This window comes from Notamacropus eugenii, chromosome X (assembly GCF_028372415.1).
Source record: "Notamacropus eugenii isolate mMacEug1 chromosome X, mMacEug1.pri_v2, whole genome shotgun sequence".
Lineage (NCBI taxonomy): Eukaryota > Metazoa > Chordata > Mammalia > Diprotodontia > Macropodidae > Notamacropus > Notamacropus eugenii.
The window spans coordinates 101,064,319-101,079,357 of NC_092879.1; the positions used below are offsets into that span (position 1 = coordinate 101,064,319).

At 58.7% G+C, this 15,039-nt stretch overlaps 1 protein-coding gene across 1 annotated transcript; it reads left to right on the forward strand.

The window, feature by feature from the left end:
• Positions 1-3,217: 3,217 nt before the first annotated feature.
• Positions 3,218-13,829, forward strand: EFNB1 (ephrin B1). The gene is made up of 5 exons (XM_072626939.1): positions 3,218-3,871; positions 10,442-10,719; positions 11,653-11,745; positions 11,848-11,979; positions 12,088-13,829. The coding sequence occupies exons 1-5, from the start codon at positions 3,744-3,746 to the stop codon at positions 12,480-12,482; spliced, it is 1,026 nt and encodes a 341-aa protein (XP_072483040.1). The 5' UTR covers positions 3,218-3,743; the 3' UTR covers positions 12,483-13,829.
• The last annotated feature ends 1,210 nt before the right edge of the window (positions 13,830-15,039 follow it).

The window sequence follows — 15,039 nt, forward strand, 5'->3', positions numbered from 1 at the left end:
CGTTTTATATAAGTCCCTTCTTCCCTATTTGGGCAGGCCCTTGTCACCTCTTGCCTGGACTATTGAAATAACCTTTGGTCTCCCCCTCTTCCAGACCCATCCTGCTGGCTAGAACTTTGCCTCAGAGCTGAGGTGGATGAAAGGTGGGAGTAGCTGCTCCCTCTTTCCCTCCTGTGACACTGATGAATGAGTCCCACTTCCCTGAATATTCCCAGGAGTGATGGTAGCAACAGATGGGGTGGGGGTCAGGGGTACTAGCTGGGGATTACTTTTCATTGTCCTCAGGCCACGCACACATACACATATGCACTTCCAGCCTGGACTCCTGGGTCTGGGGAAGTATAAAGCCTCACTGCCCTCAGCTGTGCATTTGGGGATTCAGTCGGGCCATGGAATGGTCACTGTGGGCACCCTTGGGAGTCAGGCTCCAATACTGGTGAAGCACATGATGTTTTGAGAGCACTACTCAATGAGATTCAGCCCCTGCCCTCTGGAAGGTTTCTGTCTTCTAGAAATGGGAGGAACTCCTCACACAGGTAATTTAAATTCCCAGCACTCAGCTTGAGTGAATCAGGGAGGGACTGACCTGGAGAGAAAAACCCATTCCTGATCAGCAGGATAAGGCTGGGCTTTGGGGAGGAGGCTGTGTCTGAGCTGAGCATTCAAGGCTAGCCATGGGGTCACTAAGAGGAGAGGGAGAAGGGAGGACAGTGATGTGTGGGCATCTCAGAGCAGCAGCACAGCTGTGCAAGTTTGGGCAGCCCTGGAAGTGAAGGTGGCTGGGACTGAGGGGGGGTGCGGGGGGGGGGGAAGGTATCTGGGAAGGGGGAGCAGGCAGTTCTGGAAAGGAGGGAGGGGCTGGGATGAAGGAGAGCCTGCATTCCCCACAAATCCCAACTTCCTGGCTCCTTTGCCTAGCCTCAGGGCCCTGAATCACTATGGTTCAAGGAAAGGAAGGGCGGGGAGGGAGAGAGGGAGAGAGGGAGAGAGGGAAAAAGAGAAAGAGAGAGAGAGAGAGAGAGAGAGAGAGAGAGAGAGAGAGAGAGAGAGAGCTCAGTAGGGTGGGGCAGGCAGGAGGCAGCTGGAGCTTCTACCCCCACTAAAGCAGGGATTGTGCCCAGCCCCATCTCCAGGGTCCATGCAGCAATGCCATGACCCAACCTTTGAGTCTACCCTGGAGCTTGGCTGATATGTGTGGGGGGAAGGAGACAGCTGGGCCCTGATCTTCCAGAAAGAGGCCCCTATCCAGCCTGCCCAACCTGCCATCCACAGGAGAGCCCTGGTGCTTCTGGTAGCTGCTTTTCCTCCCCATCACTTTCCTCCCCTGGTATTCTTGCCCAGGAATTCCTGAGAAGTTGGCCTGGCTACCCTCTGGCTAGGGTTCTGGAAGGTTGGGGGTGGTGGACTGGGATGGGGGTCAGAGGGGAGGTGGAGGAGAGCTATTTCTCTAGTGGTTGGGAGGCCCACTTTCTGGGCCCTCTCTAGGCCTGCAGGCCCCTGGATGGAGCAGGTTGAAGGACTGGGCCCAGTGAAAGCTTGCTGAACTCTCCTCTGGGCCAGCCTGATGTTGAAGGCTTCTAACCTCTAGAGCTGCCCAACTCCAGAACTTGACCTTTGCCCCCCCTCCCAGCATGGACTGTATGTGCCAGTCTCTAAGCCCCCACAGGGAAGTGGGGAGGGAGCTCTAGTTGGACAGGAGGCTACCAGGGGGCAGAGGCCCTTGTCATTCTGCTTGGAATAGAAGGCCTGGGAAAGGGTAAGAAGGATGCAGAGACTTGGCCTGGGGTGGGGAGAGGCAGCTCGCTCCCAGGTCCAGGCTCTTCTGTGGCTGTGCCCAGGCCCCAGGCCAAGAAGGAGCTTGCTGCAGCTCTCCCAGTCCTGGGTACATCAGAGCCCTGCTTGTGGGCCCAGATCCAGGGAGTCCCTGAGGAAGCCAACCTGCAGCCCCTGGCTGCGATCACTAGCAGCCACACGTTTGCCTCTTGGATTTTCCTACAGCTATAGGAGCGACTCCAAGCCTGGCCCCAACCCCAGCCCCTCCCTCTCCTCTAAGGCTTTCTTTTCCTCCTCCCGCCCTGACTCTCCAGCCTCTGAAAGCGCCCCAGGGCCGAAGGGCTCCCCCAGTAGGTACCTACCGCCAGTACCTCCTGTAGTTCTGCCTCGGACCTTCAGGCGGCGGTATTGGCCCGCCGAAAGGCACACGGGGGGCCGAGGAGAAGGGGGACCTGGCCCCAGAGGAGCCGAGGGAAAGGATTCCCGAAAAGTTACGGTTGTCTCCAGCAGGGTCACGGTCCAGGAATTCGGCCCTTCTTTCTCCTTGCCTTTTAGCAGAGTTCCTACTGAACCACCGGAGAGAAGAACTGGCATCTGCCTCGCTTATACTCCAGCAGACCGAGGCAGCTTAGAGACAATCGTCACATCATAGAAAGGGAAATTGAGGCCCAGAGTCTGGGGATTTAGAATCACATCATGGAAAGTTCGGGGAAGAATCTTATGAATGCACGGCCCCCGTTTTGTAAATTTAAATACCTACTCGTGGGGAGTCAACCTAAAAGTGACATATCCCTTCATACAAATTCACGGACTCCCTGACATCTATCCAGGGGCTGGGCCAGCCTCGTCCCATCACGGCGGGGGAGGAAGGGGGGGGGGGCGGAAACTAAGGCCTGAAACTGGGGAAAGAACTTGGGAGCCCAGGCTGACATTCTAAGTGCGTCCTCAGAAGTAATTTGTAGTGTAACTCCTTCGTTTGACAGTAGAGGAAACTCAGGTCTCAAGAAAGGAGAAGAGACTCGCCTAAGGTCACACAGCGAGTAGGCGCCCTGAACACTGCGGCCAGTGGAAACGTTCGCTGGCCCCGTGGGCGCCGTGCCTCACTCCCCGCCCCCCCCCCCCCTCACGGCTCCAAACCTCGGGAGCAGAGCAGCCGGCGCCCGACAGGAGGGCACAGCTCCCCCCGCGGGTCTCTGTGCTGAGCGACAGAGCTGCCTGGAGCCGCCCGAAGGGCCGGGAAGGCGCTCACTCGGGCACTGGGCGTGCTGGCCAACCTGCTGGCACCGGCTACCGGACGCCCTTAAGAGCCGGGCTCCTTCCCCGCCTCCTCCCCGCTCCGGGGGCGTGGCTCAGGGCGAGGACCCCGGCGCCGGAGCTCTCCATTGGCCAAGAGGGCCGGGGCTGCCCTAGAGTCCGCCTGAGCGGGAGAGTAGCCGACCCGGCCCGGATCGAGCGGAGTCTGTGCGCGCTGGGTCGCCGTGGCAGTCGAGTGTCTCGATCGCGGCTCACCGCTCTCCGTCCCGCGCCCCGCGCCTCGCCCCGCGCCGCTCCGTCCTGGGCCCTCCCCGCAGCCCACAGAGCGATCGAGCGAGCTGATGGGCGGGCCCCGCCGGCCCCGGCCCCGGCCCCGGCCCCGGCTCCGGCTCCGGCTCCGGCCCCGGCCCACGGCGACACAGGCGGCTCCCGGGCGCGGCTGAAGGAGCAGCCGTCGGGGGCGGCCCGGGTCCGAGCCAGCCGGCCAGCTAGCCAGCCAGCCAGGCGCCTGGGCCGGGCCGGACCGGGGTGCGACTGTCAGAGCCGCGGGCTGCGGCACCAGGATCGCGATCGCTGACAGACGACCGACCGCGGGCCATGGGCGACTGAGCTGCTCCGAGCCAGCAGCGAGCGAGCGAGTGAGCGAGCGAGCGACCGACTCACCCGGGGGGCCGGCGAGCGAGCGAGCGAGCGCTCGAGGGAGGGAGCCCGGCAGGATGGCCCGGCCAGGGCTGCGCTCCGCCGGGGGCAAGTGGCTGCTGGGGCTCGTGCTGGCGCTCTGCCGCCTCGCCACGCCGCTGCCCAAGACGCTGGAGCCCGTGTCCTGGAGCTCTCTAAACCCCAAGTAAGTGGCCGCGCGCTCGCCCGCCTGTCCTCCTGCCTGTCTGTCAATCTGGCGGTCTGTCTGGCCGCCCGCTCTCCTGTCCGTCTGTGTGGCCGCCCATCTGCCCGTCCGTCTGCCTGTCTGTCTTTCTGGCCGCCCATCTGGCCGTCCGCCCGTCCGTCCGTCCTCCCGTCTGGCCGTCTGTCTGCCAGTCTGCGGGTCCGTCCGTTGGTCCGTCAGTCCGCCGGCCGATTTGTCTGTCTGCATGTCTGGGTCTCGTCCCGGCCTCCCTCCAGGCTTGGCCGAGCTCGGAGCCCCTTCTCTGGACGCCCGGCAGGGCTGGGCGGGGCAAGGCCCTCTCTGGGTCGCTTGCTCCCGGCCGACGGCTGCGCTGGGCTGGGCTGGGCTTCGAGGCTGCAGCCAACCCTCTGTCCTGGGATCGCCCGTCCCGGAGGTGCGCTCGCTGCTCTACTCCTTTCCCTCCTCTCTCTTTCAATCTCTGTCTCTCTCCTCTCTTTCTCTCCCTTTCTTCCTCCACCGTCACCACCACCCCCAACATCCCCCCCTCCCTGTCTTCTTCGCCTTGTTCTCTCCTCCTCGCTGCCGGGGGGCCTGGGGAGGCGCCGCTCGGAGCTCACAAAGGCGGGCGACGACGGAGGGAGGAAGGGGGGCGCCCCAGCGGCAGCCCCCCAGCCCTAGTCGTTGTTCCGCCCCGCCGCCTTTGTGCGCGGCCCCCCCCCCCCAGCTCCAGAGGAATGAAGGCGCAGGGGGAAGGGGGGAGTGGAGCCCCCCAGCCCTTACTCCGCTGTGGGTTGGGGTCCAAGGGGGACCTTTTGGCCACCTCTTCCTTTCCCTCCGCCACACCTTTCCCTGGGGATTTTTTTTTTTTTTTGCGTTGGAGCGGAGGTGGGGGGCTTTGAAGAGCCCTGAACACCCTAGTCTTGGGGCCGGAGGCAAAGGGCAGCAATTCTCCATGCTCTGTTCTTGCCCCCTCCTCTCCCCCCCCCCCCCCCCCCATCCAGCAGCTTTTCCTGCCTCTAGCGAACTTTTCTCCACTTTCCCGGTTTTTAAAGTATAACTTCAGCCAGAAACTGCCCTGTTCTCCACTGTGTTGGCTTCTGAGGGCCCCAGGTAGCTGCTCCAACCTCAAAGCCTTGGCTGAACGCCTACTATGTGCGATGAGGGAGATGCAGAGATCCCTGGATGGGGGTGGGGGTGACCAGAGCCCCCAGCAGATGGGTCAGGGGGGCTTCCCTTAGCTCCCTTCCCAACTCTTAATCGCTGGGCCGGGGAGTGCAGAGGGAAAACTTTGGAATTCTCTACTGGAACCTTGAGGTGCTCACTGCCATGAGGCAAGCGAGGGCTGAGCCCCTCTGGCCCCAAGGGCTCAGTGGTCTGGGGACCTGGGCAGCCGAGCCCGGAGAGAGCAGTTGCTAAGCACATTGGTATGTATGTGTGGGGGGTGCGGCCGAGCAGGACGGGACAGGATGGGGACTGGAGAGCCTTTACCTTCAGGCATCAGGGGTTCACTCACGCCCATGTGTAGGAGTAGGAGGGGGTGGGGAACGGGGCAACCAAGCTGGTTCCTTGGGTCTCTAACTGCATAGAGCCCTCGGCTAGAAACAAACCTCTGTGCGACTTCGGAGCTAAGAGAGCTGCTTGGGGCCCCAGGTCCTGGCTCCCTCCTCCATAACCGTTTCACCATGGGGAAGAATGCCTCTCCCCTCTACTTATCCTGCCCCAATGCAAGGAATCAAGGGCCTGCAGAGACCCCACAAGACACTAGCAGATCGAGAAAATGTGGGAGTTACCGTTCTCTTCTATCTTCTGGGGTTTGAGAGGGAAAAGCTGCCCCCGCCCCCCGCAGGTGGGTGGGAATGAGGGGTGTCACCCTCCGGGAGCCAGCGCTGGGCGGCCTTCTCCAGGCAGCTTTGGGCCCCATCCTGGCTGGGCCAGCCTCCGACAATCCTCACCTCCATTCCACACTTTCTCCCTCACTTAGTCCTCCCCCCTTTCTCGCATCCTTTTGTTTCTCACACATACCAGCACTTTTCCTCCCAGCTCTGTTTCTGTCTTATCTCTTTCCTCCTCTTCCCCCTTCTCTCAATCCCCTCTCCCTCCTTCCCTTTCTCTCCTCCCCCATCGTTCTCCTTCCCTCTCTCCTCTCTCTTCTCTCTCTTCCTCTCCCCCTCTTTCTTCTCTCCTCCTAGTTCTTCCCTCTCTCCCTCTCCCCCCTCTCCCTTCTCTCTCTCTTCTCTCCCTTTCCTCTTCCTCCTTTTTCTTCTGTCTCTCCCCCCTCCCCTCCCTCCCTTTCTCTTCTCCTCTCTCTCCTCCCCCACTTCCTTCCCTTTCTCTCTTCCCTGTCCCTCCTCCTCTCTCCCCCCCTCTGTCTCTGTCTCCCCTTAGCTCCTTTCCTCTTAACTTTTAGTCTCAGCTCTATCAGGGAGCTAGCAGCCCCCACCCCTCCCCCAGCCCCTGTAAACCTGTCTTAATTGCTTCCTCCTTGGGAAAAAAACCTCAAAATAAATAAGGGCTGGGGGTCTCTGTTTCCAGGTTGCAGGGCCCTGCTTTTGAGGGCCAGCACGGGCTGGCTCCAGGTGCTGCCAGGCATTGACTGTCAGAGGGTTTTGCCTCTGGGGCCAGTGGACTCTGCAAGGCCAACTGGCTGGTGACCAGGGTCTCTGGGCTCCCCTGGCTGTCCCCCGAAGGTGAGGGAAGGCTACTTCCCACTTCCCTTACAGAAAACCTTGGTCAGGCAGCCCCTCAACAGCCTGATGTGGCTGCTGCTGTTCCATTGGAGGCTTGTCTTGCTCCCATCCTGATCTCCCTCCATGGGGAATTGTCTTCTGATGTTTGAAGCCAGGACACCAGGCCTGAATCCAAATTTCCCCCCACTTCAGCTGGTGACCATTTGGACAGGAATAGCTGGGGGACCCTAACCTGGACCCTCTTTCCCCACTCCCCCAGCCCTGCCATTAGGGCCAAGGGCTGACCTTTCTTTCCAACAGCTTGTAGCTGATGGGTTGTGGGGCAGGGGAAAGGGGCTCTGTTGAGTAAGAGATTCGGGGTATTTGTGTATTTCAGCCTGGGGGAGGGACAATGAACCCTTGTTGATGGCATGGATGTAAGGAAACAGTTGGACATGTGAGGAGCAAGGCTTGGCTACAGGGAGTGGATTGCAGTGGCCCTGACCCTCACCTGTTTCAACCCCTCATTGCCACACAACAGAGGGCAAAGGTGTAGGTGGCACTTGAATTTGGGAGAAGTCTTTGGGCAGTGGCCCCTCAGCCCCGTTCTCCTTTCTGTGTGTGTGCGTGTGTGTGTGTGTGTGTGTGTGTGTGTGTGTGTGTGTGTGTGAAAGAGATGTGATGTGATGTGATCTGATGCCTTCCAGGTAGGATGAGGCCCAAGCCTGTGTGTCTGCATGGCAACAACAGAACCTTACTGCCCCCCCCCCCCCCACCTCATGGGCTTTCCACAGTGTATGACTGGTAGGTAAGCCCAGCCCCTGGGCCTGAGGCCAAGGCCAGCAAACTCATGGCAAGGCTTTCTATCTCGTGGGTCTTAAGCAGCTCCATTTACCTCGCTTTGCCTCCGACCACTCCCCTTGCTTGGCCTCTTGGGGAGGTAGCTAGAATAGGCGGTGGGCAGTGGAAACAGTGTTGTTCAAGGGGGGGCTTCCTGAGAGGCTCTCCCCAGGGGCCTTTGCTGCTGGCCTTGGATAGAGTTAGGGGAACCAGGAGAAACCTTTGTGGGGAATCTTGCATCCAACTTGACGGCAAGCTAGCCCATACTGTGAGCTGAGGCAAGGACTCCAGCCTGGACCTCTGGGCTCCCTGAGGGCTGCTGTGGGCAGGGGCTTGATGCTTGCTTGGGCCCCTGCTTCTTTGTAACCTGCAGGCTGACTAGGCCAGCTGGTCAGTATCCCTCTGGCTAATGTTAGCATCTGAGTGGGGTGGTGAGGGGCTCCAGGTTGGGGTGAGGTTTGTTCCTGAGTCCCCCACTTGTTACATGGGGGCTGCTACTTCTGGGGCTTCCTCCTCAGCCCAGACCGTGCAGATCTGATTCTCCAGAACCATCTGGACTCTGGTTCCCATGTAGGGGGGAAAGGGGTATTCCTAGGGGTGCCCGGACCCAGCAGGATCAAGACTGGATGGGGGGGGAAGTCTTCAGGGGTTACCATGGTAACTTGCTCTAGGCTCCCTGCTGAGCCATGTCAATCCCCTTAGTTTCCAGAAAAGGGCTTTGTCTGGGGGTGGCCTGGGCAAGAAAGCACTCCTCAGTCATGGGGGTGGGGTAGGCTAAGGCCTGGAAAGGTGAAACTGGGGTGGGCAACAGGGCTGCACCCCCACCTCCTAGCCCTTCCCCCACCACTCTGCAGAGCTCTCCTGTGTCTGTTCAGCAATGGGGAGCGCTTCCAGCCCTCACAAGCATCTGTTCAGGTCTCTCTCTTATTGTGACTTAGGGCCAGGATTGTTCTTGAGTTTGGGACAAACTTGGCCTGGAGAGAGGTAACTAGCCAGTTAGAATCAGTCAGCACTGATTAGGCAGCTACTTTGTGCCAGCCCCTGTTAGAAGCTCCAGAGACCCAAGGAGAGACATTTCCTGCCCTCAGGTAGTTCACATCTATAGCCAGAGAAATCACCTACACATAGAGAGGCCACCTGCACATACAAAAATCTGCACAGAATCGGTGTTTTGGGAGTGGAGGCAGCTGGGTCAGAACAGGGCATTACAGGCATAGGGGGCAGCTGTGGAGATGGGGAATGGAGTGAGAGACAGCCGTGAGATAGGGAGTGTGAACGAGAGCCATTTCCATAAGCCTCAGAAGGTAGGGCCAACATGCCAGCTAGAGGAAACCACGTTTGATCCTTGAGGTAACGAAGCCAGAAAGGGATCTGGTAAGAGCTGGGCCTGGCCTAGAGAGAGCCTCTGGGCAGGGAGGCCCCTGGTAAAGAAGGTGGGGTGGTGCCTATGGCAGTGAAGAGAAGGCCTGGGAGGAAAGGCCAAGATTGAGCACTGAGGTGGCCATATAGAGCTGATGCTGAGGGTTGAGACCAGAACACTGTTCTAGGCAGGAAGGTCAGCCATGCCACACCATGCTGGAAGGGTCACCCCATGCTTTGGGGCATATTATCAGAGTAGGACCACTGTGGAAGTAGTAGTAGTAGTAGTAGTAGTATGTGTGTGTGTGTGTGTGTGTGTGTGTGTGTGTGTGTGTGTGTGTGTGTGTGTGTGTGTGTGTGTGTGTGTGTGTATGTGTCTGGGGGGAGGTTATTCATGATGATTTCTCTGTTTCCAATCCGTGCCAACCTGAGACCTTGTCCCCCACTCCCCTCCCCCCAACCATGACACTTGGCCTCAGGCCTCCTCTCCTTCTTCCCTTCTAACCTCCCAACTACCTCCTAACTGGGCTCCCTGACTCAGCCTAGGCCTCTTTGACTCCAATATCCCATCTCACTCACCATACTTCTGCATGTCCCCCTGTTTTGCTGACAGGAGAAAGTTGGCATTACTGACCTTGTGCAGCCTGCATTCCCTGCCTTCTCTCTCCTTACCCCTTACCCCTTCCCTTTCTGCACACCATCTCTGGCCTGGCTTCCTTGCCAAGCTCTCCTCCTCGTGCTCTCTGCTTGTGCCCATCACTGTGGCCCTTAGCCCAGAGTGCAGCCTCCTGCCAGCTTGGCGTGGTGGGCCTTTGTTTGCCTTAGGCCTCTCTGTCTAGACCAGAAGCACCAGTTCCTAGTATGTAACACTTACTTCAAGATCTCTGAAATCTTCAGGCAGTCTTTTGTCTGAGTTCTAGGCCCAAACCAAGACTTTACCTGAACAGCTTAGTTCCTGGCTGGAACTCCCAGGGAACCTGGGAGAAAAAGGCCCAGTTTGGGTTGAGATACCCTTGTGTGTTTAGGGTCTGCAGTGAATCAAACCTGAGTTGCCTCCTTGTGAGTTGGGCTTAGCACTTACTGGTCTGGAAAGCCAGGGCTCCTCTTGCTCTCTGGGATGAGAGAGGGCCTCAGGGTATGATGTTCTCTGCTCTTGTGGCTGACCTTTCCTTCCCCTTCTCTGGGGCTGGGCTCCCTAGTGAGAATGGCTGAAGGGAGAAGGCGAGTGCCATGGTACCTCTGTGCCATGAGTGTTAGGACCAAAGGGCCCCCCCATAACCCTACCCCCCCACACACTCCAGGACAGAATCTTTTCCTAGATACCCTGTGTGCCCAGCCCTTGCTGGATTTGTTGTTGGGTGAGGAAGGGGGAGGGGGCAGGTGAGGCTTCCTCACCCTTGGCTGGGAGCATGGAGGGTGGTGGCCAAGGCAGGTGAGGGCTTGCTGGGCTCTTTAGGCTGGGGGTGGGGAAGGATGAGCCAAGGGACAGGAGGGGGAGGGGAGGGGCGTGATAACATCCCCCCTTTGGAAAAACCCAGGTTTGGAGACTCAGGAGGCCATTTGTTGACATCCAGGCCATTGACTACATCACCTGGCTGCAGACATGACCCATTAGGGCAGAGGGCCCACCTGGGGAGGGATAGGAGGCTGCTGAACCATCATGTGGGGAGGACCCAGCTCTCACTAGTACTTGTCTCTTGGGCAGGTTCCTGAGCGGGAAGGGGTTGGTGATCTACCCAAAGATTGGTGACAAGCTGGACATCATCTGTCCACGGGCAGAGGCCGGCCGGCCATATGAATACTACAAGCTGTACTTGGTGCGCCTGGAGCAGGCAGCAGCCTGTAGCACCGTGCTAAATCCCAAAGTGCTGGTCACCTGTAACCAGCCTGAGCAGGAGATCCGCTTTACCATCAAATTCCAGGAGTTCAGCCCCAACCACATGGGCCTGGAGTTCCAGAGGCAACAGGATTACTACATTACATGTGAGTCCCCACTGGGGCCCCCTCCTCACTGGCAGTCTGTGCAGTTGGCAGCTAGAACCATTCCCTAGACCTGTGACCAGGCTGGTGATCACCATTGACCTGTCCCACCCATTCTCTGGGTTCTTGCCCGCTTTGCCAGTGATACTGCTCAGGGATGTGGGTCTCCCTTCCTACCTTGTCTCTAGGCCTTTTCCCTTTCACTTGCAGTGGGGAGGATTGGGGGGGGGGCGGCTCTGAAAATGACTTGTGTGTCTCTTATGGAGGAGGGGAGAACCTAATAAATGAATCTGACAAGGAGAGTTGGGGTAGCGATGCTATCACTACCACTGCCGCTTACAATTAGGAAACTCAACCTGGGAAAGGCAGTGATTGGCCCAAGGTCATGCAGCAAGCCCACAGTTCATTCAGGCTCAGGCCCTGGCATTGCTGCCTCCCAGATTTTTCTACTATTTCCCTTCCCAGCCCCCAGAAGGGGGGCACCTGGCACCCATGGTGGAGACGTCTGCAGAGGCTTCTGAGAAGGAATGTAGGAGACATAATCCAAGGCCCTCTGGGCTATCCTCCTAGAGGGCAGCTGGCGGCTGAGAAGGCCCAGGCCAAGGGAGCTGGTGGGCCCTGGGGGCAGATAGGGGCTGGGGAGGAATCATATCCTTTTGTCCTTGTGACTGGGAAGGCACCAGCCCAGGGTAGCTGCCTCATCAGCCTGGAAGCTGCTCTAGGGAGGACCCCACCTCACCCTCAAGCAGTAGAACCTGGAAGCTAAGATTGACCTGCCTCCAGCCCCCAAACTCTAAGTCCCCCCCAGAGAAGGAGCCTTACTCTTTCCCCCAGAGGCTGATTTCATTCTCCATGCCCTTTCCCCTGGTACCTCAGGCTGCCCCCTCCATGGCTGGGCCTCTCAGATCATTTCTCACATTTCTCCATTTCTTCTAGCTACATCCAATGGGAGCCTGGAAGGCTTAGAGAACCGAGAAGGGGGCGTGTGCCACACTAGGACCATGAAAATTGTCATGAAGGTCCAACAAGGTGAGCAGGCTGACTTTTGATCTGTACAGTGGGGCTAGAGGTGGGGCCTAGACTGTGCCAGGGTCTCTCAGCTAGCCTGACCTCTCTTTGCTGTGTCACCAGATCCCAATGCCGTGGTACCGGAGCAGCCAACCACAAGCCGGCCAAGCAAGGAGACGGACCACAGGATGAAGGTGGCAACACAGCCACCCCGAGGGCGAGGCCCTTTTAGTGATGACAGCAGTGGCAAGCGTGGTGAGTGTTGCAGGTCCTGAGCCAGCTGGCATTGCCAGCACTGCTAGGAGCCATTGTCCTGGGCACCTCTAAGCATTGGTCTCCCTCTCTACCCCCTCCCCCCCACAGAGACTGGCAACCAGGACGGAAAGAGCCCGGGCAGCAGCAGCGGGGCCGATGGCTTCTTCAGTTCCCGAGTGGCTGTGTTTGCAGCTATTGGGGCAGGTTGTGTCATCTTCCTTCTCCTCGTCATCTTCCTCACGGTGCTGCTCTTGAAGCTTCGTAAACGGCACCAGAAGCACACACAGCAGCGGACGGCAGCCCTGGCCCTCAGCACCCTGGCCAGCCCCAAAGGCAGTGGCACCGCGGGCACGGAGCCCAGTGACATCATCATCCCCTTACGGACTACAGAGAACAACTATTGCCCTCATTATGAAAAAGTGAGCGGGGACTATGGGCACCCCGTCTACATCGTCCAAGAGATGCCTCCCCAGAGCCCTGCCAACATCTACTACAAGGTCTGAGTGCCCCGAGCTGGTGCAGCTGGCCACAAGCAATGGGCACGAGCCTGGACAGGCACACTCCTCCCATGCCAGCCAGGCCCTGATTTGGGTATATAGGTTTTTAGCTTCTTGGCTTTTAGAATTCCCTGCCCTCCTGTCTCAGGGGCGGGTAAGAGGGCAGGGGTGTGCCCTTGGGAAGCACCCTCCTGTCTCTCTCCCCTCTGTTCTTGTGCCTTCCTCATCCCATGCCCTGCCCAGGCCTCTGGTGCCAGCTCCATGGTGGCAGGATTGGACATTGGCTAGCAGTTGGCACCTGGCCCTGCCCTCTCCTCCATGTCACACCCATCCCAGACTCGGCCCACTTTGGCCATCATTGTTTTCTTGAACCCTGCTCACTTTTAACTGTCCATTTTTCATCTGTTTGGAACAAAGGAACCCCAGTGAAAGGAAGGGCCCTCTTGGGCCCAGCTCTTCAGGACCACCCCCACCCCAGTTGTTCTTGCAGGGGATGGGGTTGAGCTTTGCTGAAGCAGAGTGACATTTCTCTGGCTAAGCTCGTTGGGATTTCTGGAGGGGGCCAGGCCTGGCCTCCACCATGTGGCGAGTAGGTGTTTGTGGCAAGAGGCACCCTAAGCCCATCCCTCTGCAAAACTGGCCTGAGAGTTGGAATACTGGGCCCTGTTGTTGGTGGGCTTTTTTGGGGGGGGATATCATCCCACCCTCTGCTCCCCTCCCCAAATTCCTTCCTTGTGGGATTCTTGGGCAGCTCCTGCCTCCCTCACTCTCACGGTAATTAGTGTCTTAATTGGCTGTTGCCAGGGCAACAGGAGAGCTGCAGGCATTGTGACCTCATTGGGGGGTGGGGTGCACAGGTGGCTATTTGCCCTGGAGAACTGGGAGTTTCCCTTCTCCACTCTCCCCTTCCCCCTCACTTTCAGCATCACTCTTCCTGCCGAACCCAGGGGTTCTGCTACCGTCTTGGAGCTGTAGCAGGTGTATGAGCCAGAAGCCGGAGCTCTGGCCATCCCCTGTTCCTCCAGGTTGGGTGCTGGGCTTCTGGAGCCCAGGCACACACGGGGCTCCTCTGCTCATTACCCTCCTGCTTGCCAGTGAGATGGGGACCAGGGGCTGGAATTCCAGCGCCCCTGCCTCCCTGACTCGGCCAGGCTCTGTGCCCCAGAGATGGGGCACCCAGCCACCCTCCTGCCCTCTGGGGGCTAGGCAGAAGATTGTGGCTTCGTTTCTGTTTATGTAAATACGAGTCTTTTTGGAAGAAAACCTGTAAAGATGTTTTGTACAAACAATTATTTTCTTGTTGCTTTTTCTTAGAAAAAAATGAGAACTAAAAAAATTAACCACACAGAGAAACGGGTGTGAGCCAGTGTCGTGATGTGCCCGGGGAGGAGGCTGTTGTGTGTGGATGCACCCAGGGAGGGGGCTGTTGTGTGTGGATGCGCCCGGGGAGGGGGCTGCTGTGTGTAACTCCAGGCTCCAGGTGGGGGAGGAGGGGTTTGCTGGGGCTTCACACTCTGAGAGCAGAGAGCCGAGGGTGGCTCCAACCAGTGCCTGGGCCTGTCTTCCTTATCCCACAGCCCCTTTCTGGCCAGCACTGTGGAGCCTGTCGGGAGTGTCCCAGCCCAGGGCCTCGTTCCAAGGTATTGATGGGGGCGTTGAGGGAGGTGGCTTGGATGTGTTCACCTGGCCTGGGAGCCAGGGTGGGGCCTGCCTCTGTGCTCCTGCTAACTCACTTCCCAAAGACTGAAGCTCACTTGTCCCCTGGTGCTAATAGGGGATCCTGGCCTCCATTGGGTACCACAGTTGGGGTTGTGGAGTGTTATCCTTCTGACCTCAGAGATACCCCAGGGAGACTGAGGCCTTAGTTGTCTGGGCAGTTTGAGGGTCCCTCGTGATTGGAGGGTGGGCATGAGGGTGAGGCCTGTCGCTGGAGGGGGATCAAAGGGCAGTGGCAGGGTGAGGGACCCAGAGATGAAGAGAGCCAGGTGGGCCAGCCAGAGAGCAGGAAGTGGGGCAACAGCCCGGGAGCGAGGCTCCAGGGTGGGGCTGACTGAGCCTGGGCTAGGGAGTTCCCAGTGGCAGCTGGGGCTAAGCCGGGCTCTGGCTGCTTATTAACCACAGGAAACACCAGGCTCATCTCAAGGCTCTCCCGGGCCAGCCAGGGCAAAGCAGGAGATGGCACCAAGGCTGCTCTTCTTGGGCTCTGGGACAACATTCTCTCGGGCAGGCTTTCATTGGCTTGTGTCTCCAGCATCGTGGGAATTTCCATACGTGAGCCTTTGTGGGGCCTAGGAGTGTGCAGGAGATCATCCAAGCCTATGCATGCCCCCCTGAGCCTGGGAGCTCTTTTCTCCCTGCTCCTCAGCCTTCAGAGCAGCTGATCATCAGGTCTTCTCACTTCCCACCCAGGGGCTTCCTGGGACACGAGGGCCTCCTGGGAAACAGGAGTGAGATGTGGCTTCTGGGGACTTTGGCTAGAAGCATGGGTGCAGCTGCCCTCTAAGGAGCCTTGCACAGGGATGCGTGGAGTAGATGCTCCAGTGTGTCAGCTGGGCCCATTGCT

Excerpts from the sequence above, each read along its gene's own strand:
- EFNB1 (XM_072626939.1), top strand. The coding sequence starts at position 3,744 with ATGGCCCGGCCAGGGCTGCGCTCCGCCGGGGGCAAGTGGCTGCTGGGG. Across the intron at positions 3,872-10,441 it reads TGGAGCTCTCTAAACCCCAA|GTTCCTGAGCGGGAAGGGGT; the intron begins GTAAGTGGCCGC and ends TCTCTTGGGCAG. Across the intron at positions 11,980-12,087 it reads TGACAGCAGTGGCAAGCGTG|AGACTGGCAACCAGGACGGA; the intron begins GTGAGTGTTGCA and ends TCCCCCCCACAG.